The 16,423-nt window shown below is 43.3% G+C and overlaps 1 protein-coding gene across 2 annotated transcripts in view; it reads right to left on the bottom strand.

Moving 5' to 3' along the window:
• SYNDIG1 (synapse differentiation inducing 1) overlaps nucleotides 1–16,423 on the bottom strand; it is a 185,601-nt gene that overhangs the window by 102,981 nt on the left and 66,197 nt on the right. For both annotated transcript variants that reach the window (XM_045770939.2, XM_087853782.1), the window contains exon 2: nucleotides 1,309–1,868. In XM_045770939.2, the coding sequence (XP_045626895.1) occupies nucleotides 1,309–1,788 (480 nt within the window). In that variant the 5' untranslated portion in view covers nucleotides 1,789–1,868. The remainder of the gene's footprint in view (nucleotides 1–1,308; nucleotides 1,869–16,423) is intronic.

The raw sequence follows: 16,423 nt of genomic DNA, 5'->3' as shown, positions 1-16,423 counted from the left end.
ACTGTTCCCTGCAGACCTAGGCTGGATGCCTCTGTGCTTTATCTGCTCATGATGTCGCCTTGGACCAGAGTTCCCCCACAACCTCCCCATGAGCCTTTTTGCTCACAGTCTGGTTCTCCTCCTCAAGATGTAGTGCAGGGGGTGCTTCCTCTGTGATGACTCCTGACCCCCCACATTATATTTGGAGTCCCATCTCCTCCCCCTTTGGATGCTCTCAGAGCAGGATTGGTACTCCACCGTCTAACTCCTGTGTTTTGTGAAATTTGCATTTTTGTGTATTTGCTTCCTGAACTTCATGCAAGTCAAGTGACATTTATACTTTTGCGTTTAGCAATACCCTCAGGCCTTGGAAAAGAGTGGACACGTGACAGAGGCTTGTGAATGGAAACCAAAGTACTTCTCGCAGCTTTCTAAAAACTTTGGCATTGCCAGAGCTGACACTATCCTGTTCCCCTTAACAGGTGTCACCAGAGGGTGTGAAAGTCTGCTCTGATGGCCTCTCCTACAACTTGACTTCTCTGGACTCCCTGCCAGTTGGTTTTCATGGCTCCAATCACAGGAACTGCTACAAAACATTTCCAATTTCTGAATTTCCTTTCTGATTAAAACCATCTCTTTCCAGCTGCTTCTGGTTCTCACTGCACCTCCAGGCCTGATACTTCTGGTTTTCTTGGCTGCTGTGTTGTGTTATACCATGTCCAATGTGCACGTTTCAAAGCATGTAATCCAAATGCCCTTACCTGCCCTCCAGTCTACTGAAGAATTGACTCTTGTAACAACTCAATTCATCTTCCCTTTAGGCTAGCATTCCTACTATTTCTTCCAGCAGGTTTAGGTATACCAAGGATTCCTTAGTAGAAACTTTGGAATGCCAAATCAAGGAAACTGCTTGTGGTAGCAAAAACTCTTCTCAAATTGTCCCCACACATGTCTTTCCAGCCTCATGTGGCCCTAGGACCAAGTGCCCCCCTCTCACCTTGATCACTTTTGTCAATGACCCCTCTCACTCCTAAGTTAGCAGGAATCCCCAACTGACTTCTGGTGCTGGCAACCATTTAGTCCACCGGTAGCCCCATTCTCACAGCCATTACCTTGGGTCGTCTCTGCCAGCATCCCCGCTGAAGCCCTTACTCGGTTTTGGTCATCTAGTCTTACTCCACTCAATGCCAATGGATATTTAACAATGCTTCAGTTTCTCTACATTTTTGCACACTAGTTGTATTCCCTAACTTTTGCCAGGCACTCATGAGTCCCCACCCGATCCCCATGTCCCATTTGCAAAGGCTCATGATAAACACATCCTCTGACCTCCAGCTCCTGGAATTCCTCCTCCTCCTCCACGTCATAGGAGAGGGTGTGGATTTTGATGTCATCAGCTGAGAGGTCAATGAACTTTCCATCAGGGTACTCCAGACTCTCTTTGGTGGGCGACCGGTCCTCAATGAAGGTGGTCTCGCAACAGTCGGCAGCCACACCGTCCCCCCAAGAGCGCAGCACGCCCTCTGAGTAGAGGATGATGTTGGGTCGGAAATGGGACTCCACAGACTGCTGAAGTGTGTTGGGGTCCAGCAGTTGCTGGACCGGCTCATTCCTGCTGCCATCCAGGCTGGCTGGTGCTGTGCTGCCCACCACTCGGCAGCTCTGGTACTGTGGCGCTGGGTAAACAGACACCAGGCCATCTCTGCTCTCGGCCATGAAGTTTCTTGTGTTAATTAAGCCATTCCTCTTGCCAGCATCACTGATTTTACTGTGCACCAACATGCTCTTCTGTTCAATTATGCCATCCATGGTGTTCTCCCTCCCCAACTGGGCGTCAGGCTGGCGGGCCGCACTTCAGGGTCAAATTTGCCTCATGGGACCCATTTCTCCTAGAGGAGGAGGAAACAGAGATGAGACAAGAAAATCACACCTGAAAAAAAGCTAATCACACAGACCCTTGCTGTTTCAGCGTGCACTAGTCAGCCGATTTGCACAGAAGCTGTGTGCACGGCGGTGGGGGGAGGGGGGGGGCGGTGCAGGTGATATCTAGATATTCTAGTCCTACCTATTCTACCAATTTTTAAAAGGCTCTATCAGGGCAGCCAGTCAGAGAAAGCCAGAAATTGATTACTCATATCCCTATAAAGTCTTTGCTTCCAAATAAAGGAGACTGCAGAAATTGGAACCACTGCAGCTCTAGAGAAACCTGTGATTGCCAGCAAACATCTTGAAACCCATGAGTAAATCCAATCACATTAGCATTGGGCCAGTCCACAGGGAAAATAGGCTGTAAATCTGTAATGGACTCTTCCCAGGTCCATGGCTATTCATTTGAGCAGAAAACATACACCCAAGGAAGAAAAGGTTGAAAATAATGTCCCACATAGATTTAGAAGATAAATGACAAGAAAACCCACACCATTAGTTCTGTATATAGACAAAATTCTCAAAGTATGGAAAAACTCACATGTACATTCTAATCTATGTATTAACATTAGCTCAATATTCACACATGCCTACTGGTCTTCCAACATCGTCCCAGGAATTGAACTAGAAATTCCCCTGCCTTAATGGTACTCAACTTAGAGAAACATCTACATAGGGTACAATTAAAAAGCCTTCTAAATGGTTTCTCCCTAGATCACATACTTTTCTAGGGTTTTGAATGTTCAAAAAAAAGGAAGAGGAGAAAGAAAAAGATACCAAAGGTTAAGATTTTGGAGATAATGCATTTCCTTACACAGCAAAGGAAACCACCAACAAATAAAAAGACAATCTACTGAATGGGAGAAGATACTTGCAAATGATATATCTGATAAAAATATGTATCTGATAAGAGGTTAATATCCAAAATATATGAAGAACTTACACAACTCAATGCCAAACAAAACAAAACAAAATTTTATTAAAAAATCTGATTAAAAAATGGGCAGAGGACCTAAATAGACATTTTTCAAAGAAGACATACAGATGGCAAGCAGACACACGAAAGATGACCAACATCACTGATCATTAGGGAAATGCAAATCAAAACCAAGGTGACCTCACACCAGTCAGAATAGCTAGTATCAAAAAGACAAGTAATAACAAGTACTGGTGAGGATGTGGAGAAAAGGAACCCTCATGCACTTTTGGTGGGAATGTAAATTGGTGCAGCCACTATGGAAAACAGTTCCTCAAAAAATTAAAGATAAAAATACCATATGATCCAAATCCAAATGTTCAGGGTATTTACCCAAAGAAAATGAAAACACTAATTTGAAAATGTATATGCACCCCATATGCTTATTGCTGCATTATTTACAATAGCCAAGAATAGAAGCAACCCAAACGCTCATCAATAGATGAGTGGCTAATGAAGATGTGGTATGCATTCACACACACATATGTGTGGGTGGGTGGGTGTATACACACATATATAGTGGAATATTTCTCAGCCATAAAAGAGAATGAGATCTTGCCATTTACGGCAACATGGATGGACCAGAGCATTAGGAGATGCATCTTCCAGTAATACAATACATAAGTCATGGGGATGAAAACTACAGTAATAGTGTTGTATGGTGACAGGTGATGACTACACTCATCAAGGTGAGCACTGAGTAATGCATAGATTTGTTGAATCACTATGTTGTACACCTAAAACTAACACAGTATGTCAACTATAGTTAAGAAACAAAAATACTGGGGCGCCTGGGTAGCGCAGTCATTAAGCGTCTGCCTTCGGCTCAGGGCATGATCCCGCCGTTCCGGGATCGAGTCCCACATCAGGCTCCTCTGCTGTGAGCCTGCTTCTTCCTCTCCCACTCCCCCTGCTTGTGTTCCCTCTCTGCTGGCTGTCTATCTCTGTCAAATAAATAAATAAAATCTTTAAAAAAAAAAAGAAAAGAAACAAAAATACTTTAAAATTTTAAAATAAAATAATTTAAAAACATTTGAGTAATTTACCTATAAGGAAAAAAAAATTAATGAGGACAACTTTTTCTCAAGATTTATAAATGCTTAGACTTTTCCTAACAACAAAAAGAATGTATTTCCTCAAGCATTTCCTCTTTGCAAGTTAGTAGCTATTACGTATGAAAACTTTTCCATCTTGGGGACTTGGAGTATTCTGGCTTTTTACAAGAGTTCAGAATTTTCTGATATCATAACTGCTTTATTTGGTGGTAGCTACAAGGATTTAAAATTTCAGACCAGCCAAGAGATAGAGAAGTCACTTTTGTGATGAACTGGAAAATAACATTTTAGTAGAATTGACAAATGACTAGTCAAACTATAGCATATGCACAGAGAGATGGTGGGTATTATTTATATGATACCGTGTCAGATTTAAGAGGTCAAAAAACACATGGCCACCTCTGCTGATGTGGAACTAGGAAATACTTAGCACTGGAGACACATTTATAATCTGAGAGCTGAAAACATGAATCAAGCTCTATGGAAAAGATCTTTTCAGCACCTGCAGCATGCAAGGCACAACATGCATGAGCATCATCTCTGGGACTGACCATCTTCAAGGCTAGCACAACATGCTCATTGAGGTGTTTCTGGTCCAAACCCTCAACTTCTCTAATCTTGTCTTTCTACAGGGAAGCCACTCAGAATTGGGCCCTTCGTAGGGTTTGTAATTGCCAGATGTACTACCTAGCTTAGAATAATCTCTTCGAAGTGTAGTTTGGTTTCCCAGGCTGAGCTCTTTCTCCTCAAATCTGTTTTAAGTATCTTACAGAAGACATGTGGTTGCATCTGTTCAAACCCCACCTCTTCAATGGAGTCGCATGCTCTTGCCCAGCCAGAGAGACCTCCCACTTTTCTTGTGTGTTCTCGGCCGCTGTGTTACAGTTTCTGTTATGGTCCCTATTGCATCCTTCTCTGCAAACATGGCAGCTGCTAACGTCAACATCCTCCTCCAGCCCTTGCCCCTGCTCCTGTCCCGGAGCTCCCTGAGACTAAAGAACCCATAGTACCTGTTCCCTTTCTAGCACCCGGTATGCAGTAAGTACTCAATGAACTGTTGAAATAAAGTCTAAAGTGTTATGTAATTAGAATAATCCCCACTTAATGATCTCCTTGAGCTGCACAAGCCCCAAATGTGAATCTGATATTAACAGCATCTTGAGGCAGGCACAGCTTAGGTCTCTGAGGTGCTGTCCACAGTTTGACACCTAAAGTGCCAGCTGAGAACTGGCAGCATCAGCACCACCTGGAAGTTTGTTAGAAACGTGGGATCTTCAATACACCTGGAACCACTGAATCAGAATCTGCATTTTAACACCACAGAAAATGATTATTCTGAACATAAAGTTGAGGGGCCCCGTTCTATTGTATATAGTGCAACTTTGGGCCTGCTGCACTAGTTGGCTCCATCGTACAATGGATTAGTTACTATTTTTTTAAAAAAATTCTTCAAATTAACATATCAAACATTCTTAAAGAACTTTTGTTTTCTTCTTGATGTGAATTTCTCCAACTTTGAGCATCATAAGTTATAATTACATTGGAATGAAAGAGGCTAAAATCAGTGGAATCTTATCTTTATCACTTGCAGCATTCTTCAATATCTCTTTAAACACATACCAGCTTATTATATATATCTTGTATTTCACGACATAATTCCTATTAGCTCATTTCCTCAGTGTTCACTTCTACCCCCTTTTCCCTGAGAGCAGATTTCCACCAGCTGGAGTTTAGCAGCTCAGAGATAACATGGAGAGAAAATGCTGCTAATCATTGGGGTAACCCACCAGCCTTCTCCCCACGCTTTCTGGGGTCCTACCCAGTGACTGTGCTGTTCTTCCCAGGCTCCTTACAACAGATATATATTTATATAATATCACTGGTTATATTGTGTAACAAATAATACTTTGCTTATTTTGTATTTTTTTTCTCAGTCTATGATATTCAGAACCAGTGGCTGCTTCTCACTTCACCCTTTATCTGCTTTAATAGCCTCAACTCTGTCTTGGATATTACCTCCTGTTGACAAAACTCTTTCTGGGCTGCATCAATGGCTAAGCTCCCAATTATGTTCTCTGGATGAAATCTTGGAGGCTGTTTCTATGAGGTCAAATCAGTGAAAAGGTAAGCAATGGCGTAAACCACTGTAATAGTAGTTAGATAATGAGCATACCAGAAAGTCATGCCAATGTGAAACTGGATCTGATATTTCAAAATAAGCTAAAAGCAATTAAGAAAAGGATAGATATTATGAGAGCACAACATGTATCCGAACTGGGGAAAAATCAGAAGCCATGAGAATAGAAAGAGATGTGAACAGAACTTGGGGAAGAATTTGAAAGAAAGCAATTTCAGAAATCAAGGCTAAACCAGTAGGGACATAGGAGTGGAAAAGCACAGTGGGTCACGCCTTAAAAGAAACATAACATGTAAATATAAAAACGTGTTAAATTTAAAAAGCATGAATATTTCAATTTATACGAAATTCTAGAGCAGACAAAGTATTGTAGAAGCAAAGGAAAGTCTGTTTGGCTCAGGGTGGGAAGGGCTCTGTCATGGACAGGGCAAGGGAAAGGTTCTCAGGTAACGCACACAGTCTGCATCTTGGGGGAGCAGAGGTTCCAAAGCAAATCGAACTGTAACACTAAAGATGCATATTTCCCTACTTGCATTTGAAATGCTGAAAACATTCTGAAAGAAAGTAACAAATATAGAATAAAGACAAAGAAAGCAGGTATGTATATAAAAGGAGACCTTAGAAAAGCAAACAAGCAATGGATAAGAGCAAATACTAAAACCATGATTTAAGAAAATTTTCCTGTAATTAATGTTGAAAGGGTACACTAAGAACCTGGGAAAACTGACCCAGAATGACCAAATCCAATATAAATTATAGTAAATCCACCAAACTTTAAAGGAAAACAAACATAAAAACACCTTTGGTTATCCAGGAATTAAAAAACAAAACAAAACAACCTGAGTCACTAAAAAGAATAAGAAAACCAGATTATCATTAGACTGTGAAGTGAGGCATGAAGATACTCATTAAAACGTGAGTTGAGGATTTTAGACCTAGTCACACTGACCTCCAAGTATAGGTAAGCTAACACAAAGAACTAGAGAATGCCATTCACAGGAGATCTTCCTATGGAATGTAAATGAATATAAGCTACACTCAAATAACCAGACAGGTGTTACTATAAGGGCTGATGGTTGCTGATGGCTGCTGGCAGCACAAAAATAAAGCGCACGGACATTACGTGCCTTCTGATGACAATGTGCGCTATCACCCATGATAAAGGAAATTTTCAGCTTTTAATGCCTGTGGGCTCTGCTCCTGGGTTCCCAGGGAAGCTATACTTTAACATTTACCAAGGTCAGATGACTTGGCAAAACCTCAAAGCATGGACTCTGTTTCTGTCCTAAGCACACATTGTACATCTGCTTTAATAAAAAAATAACCAAAAAGGAGTATTCCAAACACAAAGATAAGAAAAACAAAAAAACCTTCCCTGGTTCCCATAAGATTAGAGTCCTACGGCCTTGCACATACGAAAAACATAAGATAAAGCCTATATTGTTCTGGAATGTCCTTTGTCATGATAATTTGTAACTCTTTACATATAAAAAAAAACAAAAACAAAAGCATATATAGCCCTGCACCAAATGTTCCTTCCCTGGTGCACTTTTCTTCTTTGTGAAGATTGTGTATCCCAGGCAGCTGTCTTCACTTGGGTTTTGATAAAATTCCTTAACTCTCTCTTTAAAATTTTTAAAAATGTTCATTCATTTTGCGTCAACACCCACAAAAGTCTTCTTGCCAAACAAAGCAAAATGAAACAAAATACAACCTTATTTTAATAAATCTCTATATCTAACTACTAATTATAGGAAATTCAGAGGATAGGAGAACACGTCAAATGATGTCATGGTTGTACACTATATATATATATATATATACACACACATATATACACATTTTAAAAAATATTTTATTTATTTATTTGACAGAGAGAGTACACAAGCAGGGGGAGTTGCAGGCAGAGGGAAAGGGAAAAGAAGGGCCCCCACTGAACAGGGAGCCCGACATGGGACTTGATCCCAGGACCCTGGGATTATGACCTGAGCCGAAGTCAGATGCTTAACCGACTGAGCCACCCAGGTGCCTCCTAATTATATGTATTAATCTTATTTGGATCTAATCAAACAAATGAACTGACAGGTTATTGTGTGTACATACGTATGTATATGTCTATGTATACACACAAACACATCCATATACTTAGACAAACATATTTATGCATCAATGTCCCTATATTTATACAGATATTCACATACATTTCTATACTAGACATTGGAGAAATGAGAGCACTGGCTAGCTAGTTGATGACACTGAGGAGTTCTTATCATTTTTGTTAGGCATTGTTAATTTTTGAAGGTATATGATGAGGATTAAAAAAGAGCTACCTAAACAAAAGAGCTACCTCCTTTTAGAGCTTCATACTGAAATATATACAGATTTAATACATGATGTGGGGCGCCTGGGTGGCTCAGTCATTAAGCGTCTGCCTTCGGCTCAGGGCGTGATCCCGGAGTCCTGGGATCGAGCCCCACATCAGGCTCCTCCGCTGGGAGCCTGCTTCTTCATCTCCTACTCCCCCTGCTTGTGTTCCCTCTCTCGCTGGCTGTCTCTCTCTGTCAAATAAATAAAATCTTTAAAAAAAAATACATAATGTGATGTCTGGGATTTGTTTAAAAATCATCTGTTTTAGCAGGAGGAGTGGGTAGCATATGCAGAAAACAAGATTGGCCATGGGCTGATAATCAGTGAAGCTGGTTGATGGGTACATGGGGTCCATCCATTGTCCACTTCTTTCTACTTTCATGTGGGTCTAAAATTTTCCATAATAAAGAGTTTTAAAAAAATCAGCAGGTGAAGGTGTATAAGAAAGATGCTGTAGGCAGAGGGAAGAGCATGAGACCAGGCAAAGGGGCAGGGATGCATGTGGGTAGTGTTGGGGCAATTCTGGCAGAAGGGAGCTAGGAGAGAAGTTGAGGTGGGGGGAGAGGCTTCATTAGGAGGATCCTGAATGCCAATGTATAGATAAACTCTACTTTGGCAATGAGCATTGTGGAAGAAAGGCCCTTGAGGGGAATGTGAGGAATACAGAGGCCCTGGGTCTGTGGACAGCATGGGATTGGGTACAGGAGAAAGTGCTGCCAACACTGGGGGTCTGGCTCTGATGCACAGAGCACTCAGGGCAATGGGGAGGGACCAGTGCCCTGCAGGAACCTTTAGGGCGGCCTGAGTCAAGACAGCACTGATGACAATTCCTGGGTTTTGTGTATTTCATCCCTTTGACAAAGTGATCACAAAGAGGCAGTGTGAGCAGTGACATCAGTGGCTGGAGGGTCGCTCAACCACCAGCTCCTGGTTTGCTGCTGTCACAGCAGATGACGAGGCCTCCCTGAGGGGCCTGGGGACCCTGCTGGAAAGCATTCACTTCTCATTGTGAGTCCTTCCGACTTTTTTTAGGTTTTTATTTATTTGAGAGAGAGCACAGAGGGAGAGAGAGAAACAGACCCCCGCTGAGCAGGGAGCCCAATGCAGGGCTGGATCCCAGGACCCTGAGATCATGACCAGAGCTGAAGGCAGATGCTTAACCGACAGAGCCACACAAGCACCCCGTGATCCTTTCTCTTAAACTGAGGAGTTCCTGTGTGGGGGTGTCTGCCGAAAACAGGTGTGCTGTGCCCCTCTCACTCATTCATCACAGGTATGAGTACCACCATTCTCCTGACTGTGGGTGGTTTTTGGTGTTTCAGCTGACATACGGGGTTTCTACCACTGAGATGACTGTGTGCTTAGGCCATCTCCCAGAAGCCCTGGGAGAGCTTGGAGGGGCACAGTGCTCACTGCACAGCCCCCATGACCCAGGAGCACTGCACTGGGTCCCTGGGCTGGCCTCCCACCCTCGAGAGACGGGGCAGCAGGCAGCCTCACTTACTCAGTGCTGTCTCTAAGGTTCACAAGGTGAGTACTAACTGCTGCTCTTTCACTGGTTTGGAGGCAGAGTGGGATTCACCTAGGAGGAGGTGAAGGCAACAAAGCTGGCCCCAACTCCTATCGCTCATAACTCAGGTCAGAGAGACAAGGATTTACCCAAAACTGCTTCTGAACAATTCATGGAAAAATAGTTGTGAATAGCCTCCCAGATAGAGAAGCCACCTAGGAAGAAGAAACAGCCAAAATAAGCAATCATGAGGAAGGGGAGGGACACAAAGATTGGGAGCATGGCTCAGGATAGAGTTCTTGGTCCCCCTGCCCGTTTTGTCGTTGTTTTTTTGTTTGTTTGATTACTTGGTGTTTAATTCTTGGTGCTTCTGCTGCCAATAAACCAAGTTTCAAAACACTCTCCACACAGCTCATCCCTTCAAGTTTAGAAGCCATTCTCAACTTTTTATTCCTCTCCACTGTCCCCTGCAGTCACCAATTCTGTTTTTGTGCCTCAGAGATGCCCCTCAGATTCAAGGCCACCCAGAAAGCCTTCCTCAGCTGGTGGTGAGACCAAGGGCTGCCAGGGCAGGGCCGCCAGGGCCTCCAAGCCAGGCAGGGCACATGGATGTCTCGGGCAGCTGCTGGCTCCTGATACCTGCTGCCTCTGTCCCTGCTGAAATGTGTTTTTATGCTGCCACTTGTAATTTTTCAAAAGATACTGCAAATAGAGATGTTTATGAAAAATCTCCCAAATTTATTTATGCTGACTCGTTTTTGTACAAAAATTATGAATGGTGCTCTCTGTGTTGACAAATACTGCTGCTCACCAAGTCCTTCCCCAGAATTGTTGGTGTGAGGGTTGGGATGACACTGGGACTTGTGATTATGTCTCTCCTGAGAGGCTCATGTGGGCCTACCATCCACACTCCAGGCTTCAGGGTAGACTACAAGGCCTGGTGCCCCATGTCTCACTATACTGAAGACAAATTTATGCTCTGAACTGGCCTGTGCACGTACTCTGCCGACTGGGTCTGTCACACTCTCCTGTCCCTGCTCTCCCCTCCCTGGCTTCCTGCTAACTCCATAAGCAAGACCTTCACTGATGAAAACAAAACCTTCTTTATCAATTGGGAGAAATTACCTGTATAGCCACTAACCTAGAGAGGTGGGTATTTAAAGAGCTCACCTCTCTTAGACTGAATTATTGAATGCTATGGCTTTTCTTGATTTATAAATAATCTTTTCACTTAGGAAGAAGCTATTCCAGCCAGAAATTCTACATTGTAGAGGGGGGAAAGCATATTTCCATACATTTGGTGATGATTTTCATCAAGCGATTTCCTAGAACTTCCTTTGGCACAAAGAGCAAGCATTCTGTTCTCATCTAGAAAGTTTTTGCACATAAGCCAGCAGTAAACCAGCAAACTAGTCTGATCCTTCCCCCAAACAGGTAATGATTCCCATCTTTATCCCCATTTTAATTAAAGATAATGATGTCTACAGATAACAGAAGCACTGTTTTCTTGTCAGTCTGGATGTTGAAGGCTTTCTAAGCTGGACAAGCAAACACTCCCCACCCCAAGTGACAATGATCTCTCAGGGTCTGGGGTTAGAGAATCAGGCTCGGGGGGTCGGGGGGGAGGTGAAAGGCAGTTCTCCAGAGCAGACTATGGCCTGAGCAGAGGTGGCCTCAACTCCTAATGCAACATCACCAGAAAATTTTCAAAATGGAATTTGAACTCCCTCCCCCAAAATGAGGGAAGGAAGGAGGTCGGCATGAATCTAGCACCTGGCCTGTGGTGAGCATGTACCAGGCACTTCCATGCATCCACCTGACAGGCATTTAGTGGGCACAGGAGAAAGACTGTCTGTGAATAAGCACTAAAGTGTACTCAGTGATCTAGACAAGGAGAAGCCTGCCTTTAGAGAATACGCAAGAAACTGGGAGGAATTACCCAGGCTGGGGATTGGGTAAGAGCCTCCCATGGAGTTGTCATTAAAGATAAGATCTGAATGGTGATGAGGAGTTGGGGGTCAAAGCTGTCAAATGCTTTAGGGCTCAAGGCAGGGAACCAGCAGGACAGGGAGCAGTGCAGCTGGATAGAGCAGAGGGTTGGGAGAGACAAGAGGGTGGGGATGGTGGCGGGAGCACTGGAACCTGTCCTGACAACCTTTGGCAGCCAGTGAGGGGCAGGATGGAGAGGGAGGCCCTCCAGGTGTATCTGAGAAGGCTGGAAGTAGGAATCCCAGCTGAGGTGCTGGTGGCTGGACCTCAGGAAGGACCATGAATGGAAAGATGTGTTGAGTCCCAGAGCATGTAGGAGGCAGAGTCAACAGGCCTGAATGCTTCCTTAAATATGTACAATGAGGCTGGGGAGTGGAGAATGTGGGGATGAAGCACCCCTCCTTCTGGCCCAGCACCTGGTAGACTGAGATGCTATTGCCAAAGTAGGAAGCCATGGGTGAGGGATAGGTTTGAGAAAGTAGGGGAGATGATGATGAGTTCACATACGCAAGATGAGCTAAATCTGGGTGTCCTTGCCCATGCCCTGGCTCCCACCATTCTGGGACTGATGGCACCATTTTGGCTATCACGGGCCAGGTCAGAGGGGTAAAGGTCCCGGGTGCAGCTTCAGCTAATGACAGATGGGAAGTGAATGGATGAATGCCCAGTATCTTTGTCCCTTGGTGAGACAGTCTGAGGCAGTTGTCCTGCACACTCTCTCAAGGCCTCAGCAGCCTGTTCCCCGAGTTGCCCAGAAGTTATCTTGCTGTGTAATGCACCATTTGTTGGCAACTTCCCTTCCTGTCTCACTTCCCTTCTCTCCTACTGGTGCTCTTGAATTTTTGTCTTGGAGCCTGCTTCTTGGGAAGGAACCCAAGGCATAGGACTATTGTCCAACAAGCCTGGGAAGTGCTACCACCACTTCTATAGAGAAAAGAGAACCGAGTGAGACACCTTACATATCTACAAGCTCACAAGACTATGATATTATTGAATGACTGAACTTGTTTCTCTTGTCAGAACTTGCAGAAGAGGTACCTATCTGCTTTTACATATCTACACAGAAGCCACTGAAGGAGACAGAAGCCCTCCTAGGCCAGCCAGAGCAAAGGGTAGCATCCTGGTTTGGATGAATGTGTTTTAAAACAAAAGTTAAAAGCAGGCCTATGGCACAGTTAATTCTCCTTGTAAATTCATAAGCCACCTTATTACAGGGATGGGGTGTGTGGGATCATTCATACGGGCTTCATGCCCTCAGTTCCCAACAGAGTGATTCCTCACTGCTAATTGATAAGTTTGCAATCTGGGGCCAGAGAGCAGTCTCAGATAGGATAATGTAAGCCTGCCCTCTAAAAGATGGATTCTCTCACAAGTTGGGAATCAATTAGGTTTTCTGCTCTCTAACACACAGGGTAAGACTAATTTACCAACTCTCTTCGCCAAGAAGATGAATGCCTGCAGTGGCCTCAGGGATTCAGGGGTCATGTCTCTTGTGCTGTCTTTCAAATTCTACAAGGTCCTAAATCCTCACTGTAAATGGTCTAAATACAAACAGGATACTTCAGTGAGGGAGAAGAATAGGTGGGATTTGAACCCAGGGGTATCAGACTCTGGCTTATGGTCTCCTCACTCAGCTGGAGTCACGGTGACACATCACCTGAAAAGCTGGGAAGCACGTCAGACTGTGGGCCTGCACCACCAGCTCTCACATCCAAAAGCAGGAGGTATTTCAGGAAGATCCCGATTCCATTGCTCTCTCTTTTTTTTTTCATCAGTAGTTTTATTCATTTTTTAAAATAACAGCGTTATTCAGATATACTGCACGCTATAAAATTCACCTAACTTTTTTTTTTTTAAAAGATTTTATTCATTTGACAGAGAGAGAGACAGCCAGCGAGAGAGGGAACACAAGCAGGGGGAGTGGGAGAGGAAAAAGCAGGCTCACAGCGGAAGAGCCTGATGTGGGGCTCGATCCCACAACACCAGGATCACGCCCTGAGCCGAACACAGACGATTAACCTCTGTGCCACCCAGGCGCCCCCAAATTCACCTAACTTTTGAAGTGCACAATTCTTTTTTTTTTTTTTTTGTGAATGCCTTTTTTTTTTTTTTAAGATTTATTTATTTATTTGACAGAGATAGAGACAGGCAGCGAGAGAGGGAACACAAGCAGGGGGAGTGGGAGAGGAAGAAGCAGGCTCATAGCAGAGGAGCCTGATGTGGGGCTCGATCCCATAACACCGGGATCACGCCCTGAGCCGAAGGCAGGCGCTTAACCGCTGTGCCACCCAGGCGCCCCTGAAGTGCACAATTCTGAGGGCTGTAGTATATTCGCAGAGTCGTGCAATCCTCACTGTTATCTAATTCCAGAACATTTTCATCATTTCATAGCCGGTAGGCTGCCACTCCCCACTCCTCCCTTCCCTAGCCCCTGCCAACCACTGATCTACCTTCTGTCTCTATGGATTTGATTATTCTGGACATTTTACGTAAATGGAATCATACAATATGTGGTATTTTTGCCTGCCTTCTTCCACTTTGCATGACATTTTCAATGTTGTTGTATGTATCAAAACTTCACCCCTTCTTACAGCGGAATAATAATCCGTTTTAGGAATATACTGCATTTTGTTTACTGCTTTCACTGGGGGATAGTTGTTACCACTGGACTCCTATGTTATATTCGGATAACTACGATGGCTCTCTCTTGTAATGGTTGAAAAAATAGTACATTCTTTTTCTGGCAAATATATCGTAAGAATGAAATTGTCTTAAAAACAAAACAAAGCAAAACAAAATCTCAGTCTGCACCACAGTCTACTCCTCTGGGGTGAGGAAAAGGCATTTCACATATGGCTGGGAAAACCGAAGACATTTGCTAAGCAGAGGCGGGGTCTCTCAAACATTAGCTGGACCAGAGAAGCCTCACTAGCAGGCAGGCCATGTGACCTGCTGATGGCGAAAATACTGCAGGCTAAGCCTGCCGCCTCCTTGTGAAATAGAACACTCAGACACCCAAACGTAGCAGATGCTTTGGTGTATCTGAGTTTCAAATCAGAATAGGCAGCCCATGCTGCAGCCAAAGCCTCCACCTTCCTCACTAAGAACAGGATCTGAGCAATTTTATGTTCTATCTGCTTCTAGCCCATACGACGTACACCCTTTTTAAAGAATCCTAGCACGGAATTATGTATTATGTATATGTAATTATGTATTATGTAATTATGTATAATCCCACCAGGAATTATGTATTATGAATATGGTAGAATTACACATGGACCTATCCATGGAGAAACTGAGATTATACATTACAGGATGCATTTTTCTCAAACTTGTGTCTATGTTTAATAGATGCTTTGTTCTGAGGAATAACTAGAAAAAATCAAATGTAAGTTTTGGGAACCAGTGTCGTAAGTAGAGTGATTTCCAAACAGGCATGCACACAGAAGTAAAGACAAATGGAAGTACTCTGTCTCATATTTTTCTTTTTTCTGAGTCTGTAAACAATTCTAGATTTTTAATAATTCTGTCTCCTGCCCCACCGTCCAGCCACACACCCCTCCCACAGGAAGATTTAAAGATCTGCACTGTTGGGTTTAGGATTTGTTTAGTGTGAAGTAGAAGGAATTTTACAAAGTCGTATCTAATATCCGTACCTCCGTGGCTGATGAACAACCTTATATGTCACAGATTTTGTGTAGTAACAGTTAAATTTAACACATAAAACAACCTTTAGAGCAGCATCTCCAAGTAGAAATAGAACAGAGCAAACCATGCAACTGATGTGGAAAATTCACTCATTAGCAGATTAGTTTAGCCAGAATGCTTGGGATGTGTGACAGGCATGGATTGCTCCTAACACTTTTAATCCCTTCTCATACGGCTCAATTAAGGAAACCATTAGGGCATCAGGTGTTAGGTCTTCCCTAAACCCCAACACTGTTAGATGCCTTTTGTGTAAACAGAAATACTGCCTCCTGCTAAGCAAATGATGTATGTGTTTCCGCCAGTGCCCAAGTGTTGAGAGAAAAGAGCTGCTTGCAAATCCTCATTAAAACAATTAAAATTTGCCTTTGGCAGAAACACATAGAAAAGCCTGTGATTTGGCAGTGGAGACAGTTAATGAAGCATTCAGAACCAGATCAGTTATTGTTATTTAACATTTAAATGGCACATTATAATTGCAAAATGCTGCATCATCGAACTCATCACTTTTGGTAACCTGGGACTTCCTGTGCACGGGCCAATCCAAACTTCTGCTAGTGAAAGAGTCTTTGTCACAGTACCTCCAGGAAAGAGTCCACAGGAATTCTAAATCTGATTCATTAATGATCATAGAAGTGCAGAGGAAATGCCGTGATATTGGAAATGAGAAAACCTGTGTATTAAGGCCATTGCTGCCATAAAGGTTATGCCAACTTGCCTTAACTTTGTGAGTGAGTCTCCATCTCAGTTTTAAGGAAGATGTTAAAGGAAGGTGGATT

This window comes from Ursus americanus, chromosome 22, assembly GCF_024610735.1.
Source record: "Ursus americanus isolate L20-20 chromosome 22, mUrsAme1.1.p, whole genome shotgun sequence".
Lineage (NCBI taxonomy): Eukaryota > Metazoa > Chordata > Mammalia > Carnivora > Ursidae > Ursus > Ursus americanus.
Note: the sequence above shows the minus strand (reverse complement) of the source record. Positions and strands in the feature narration are given on the sequence as shown.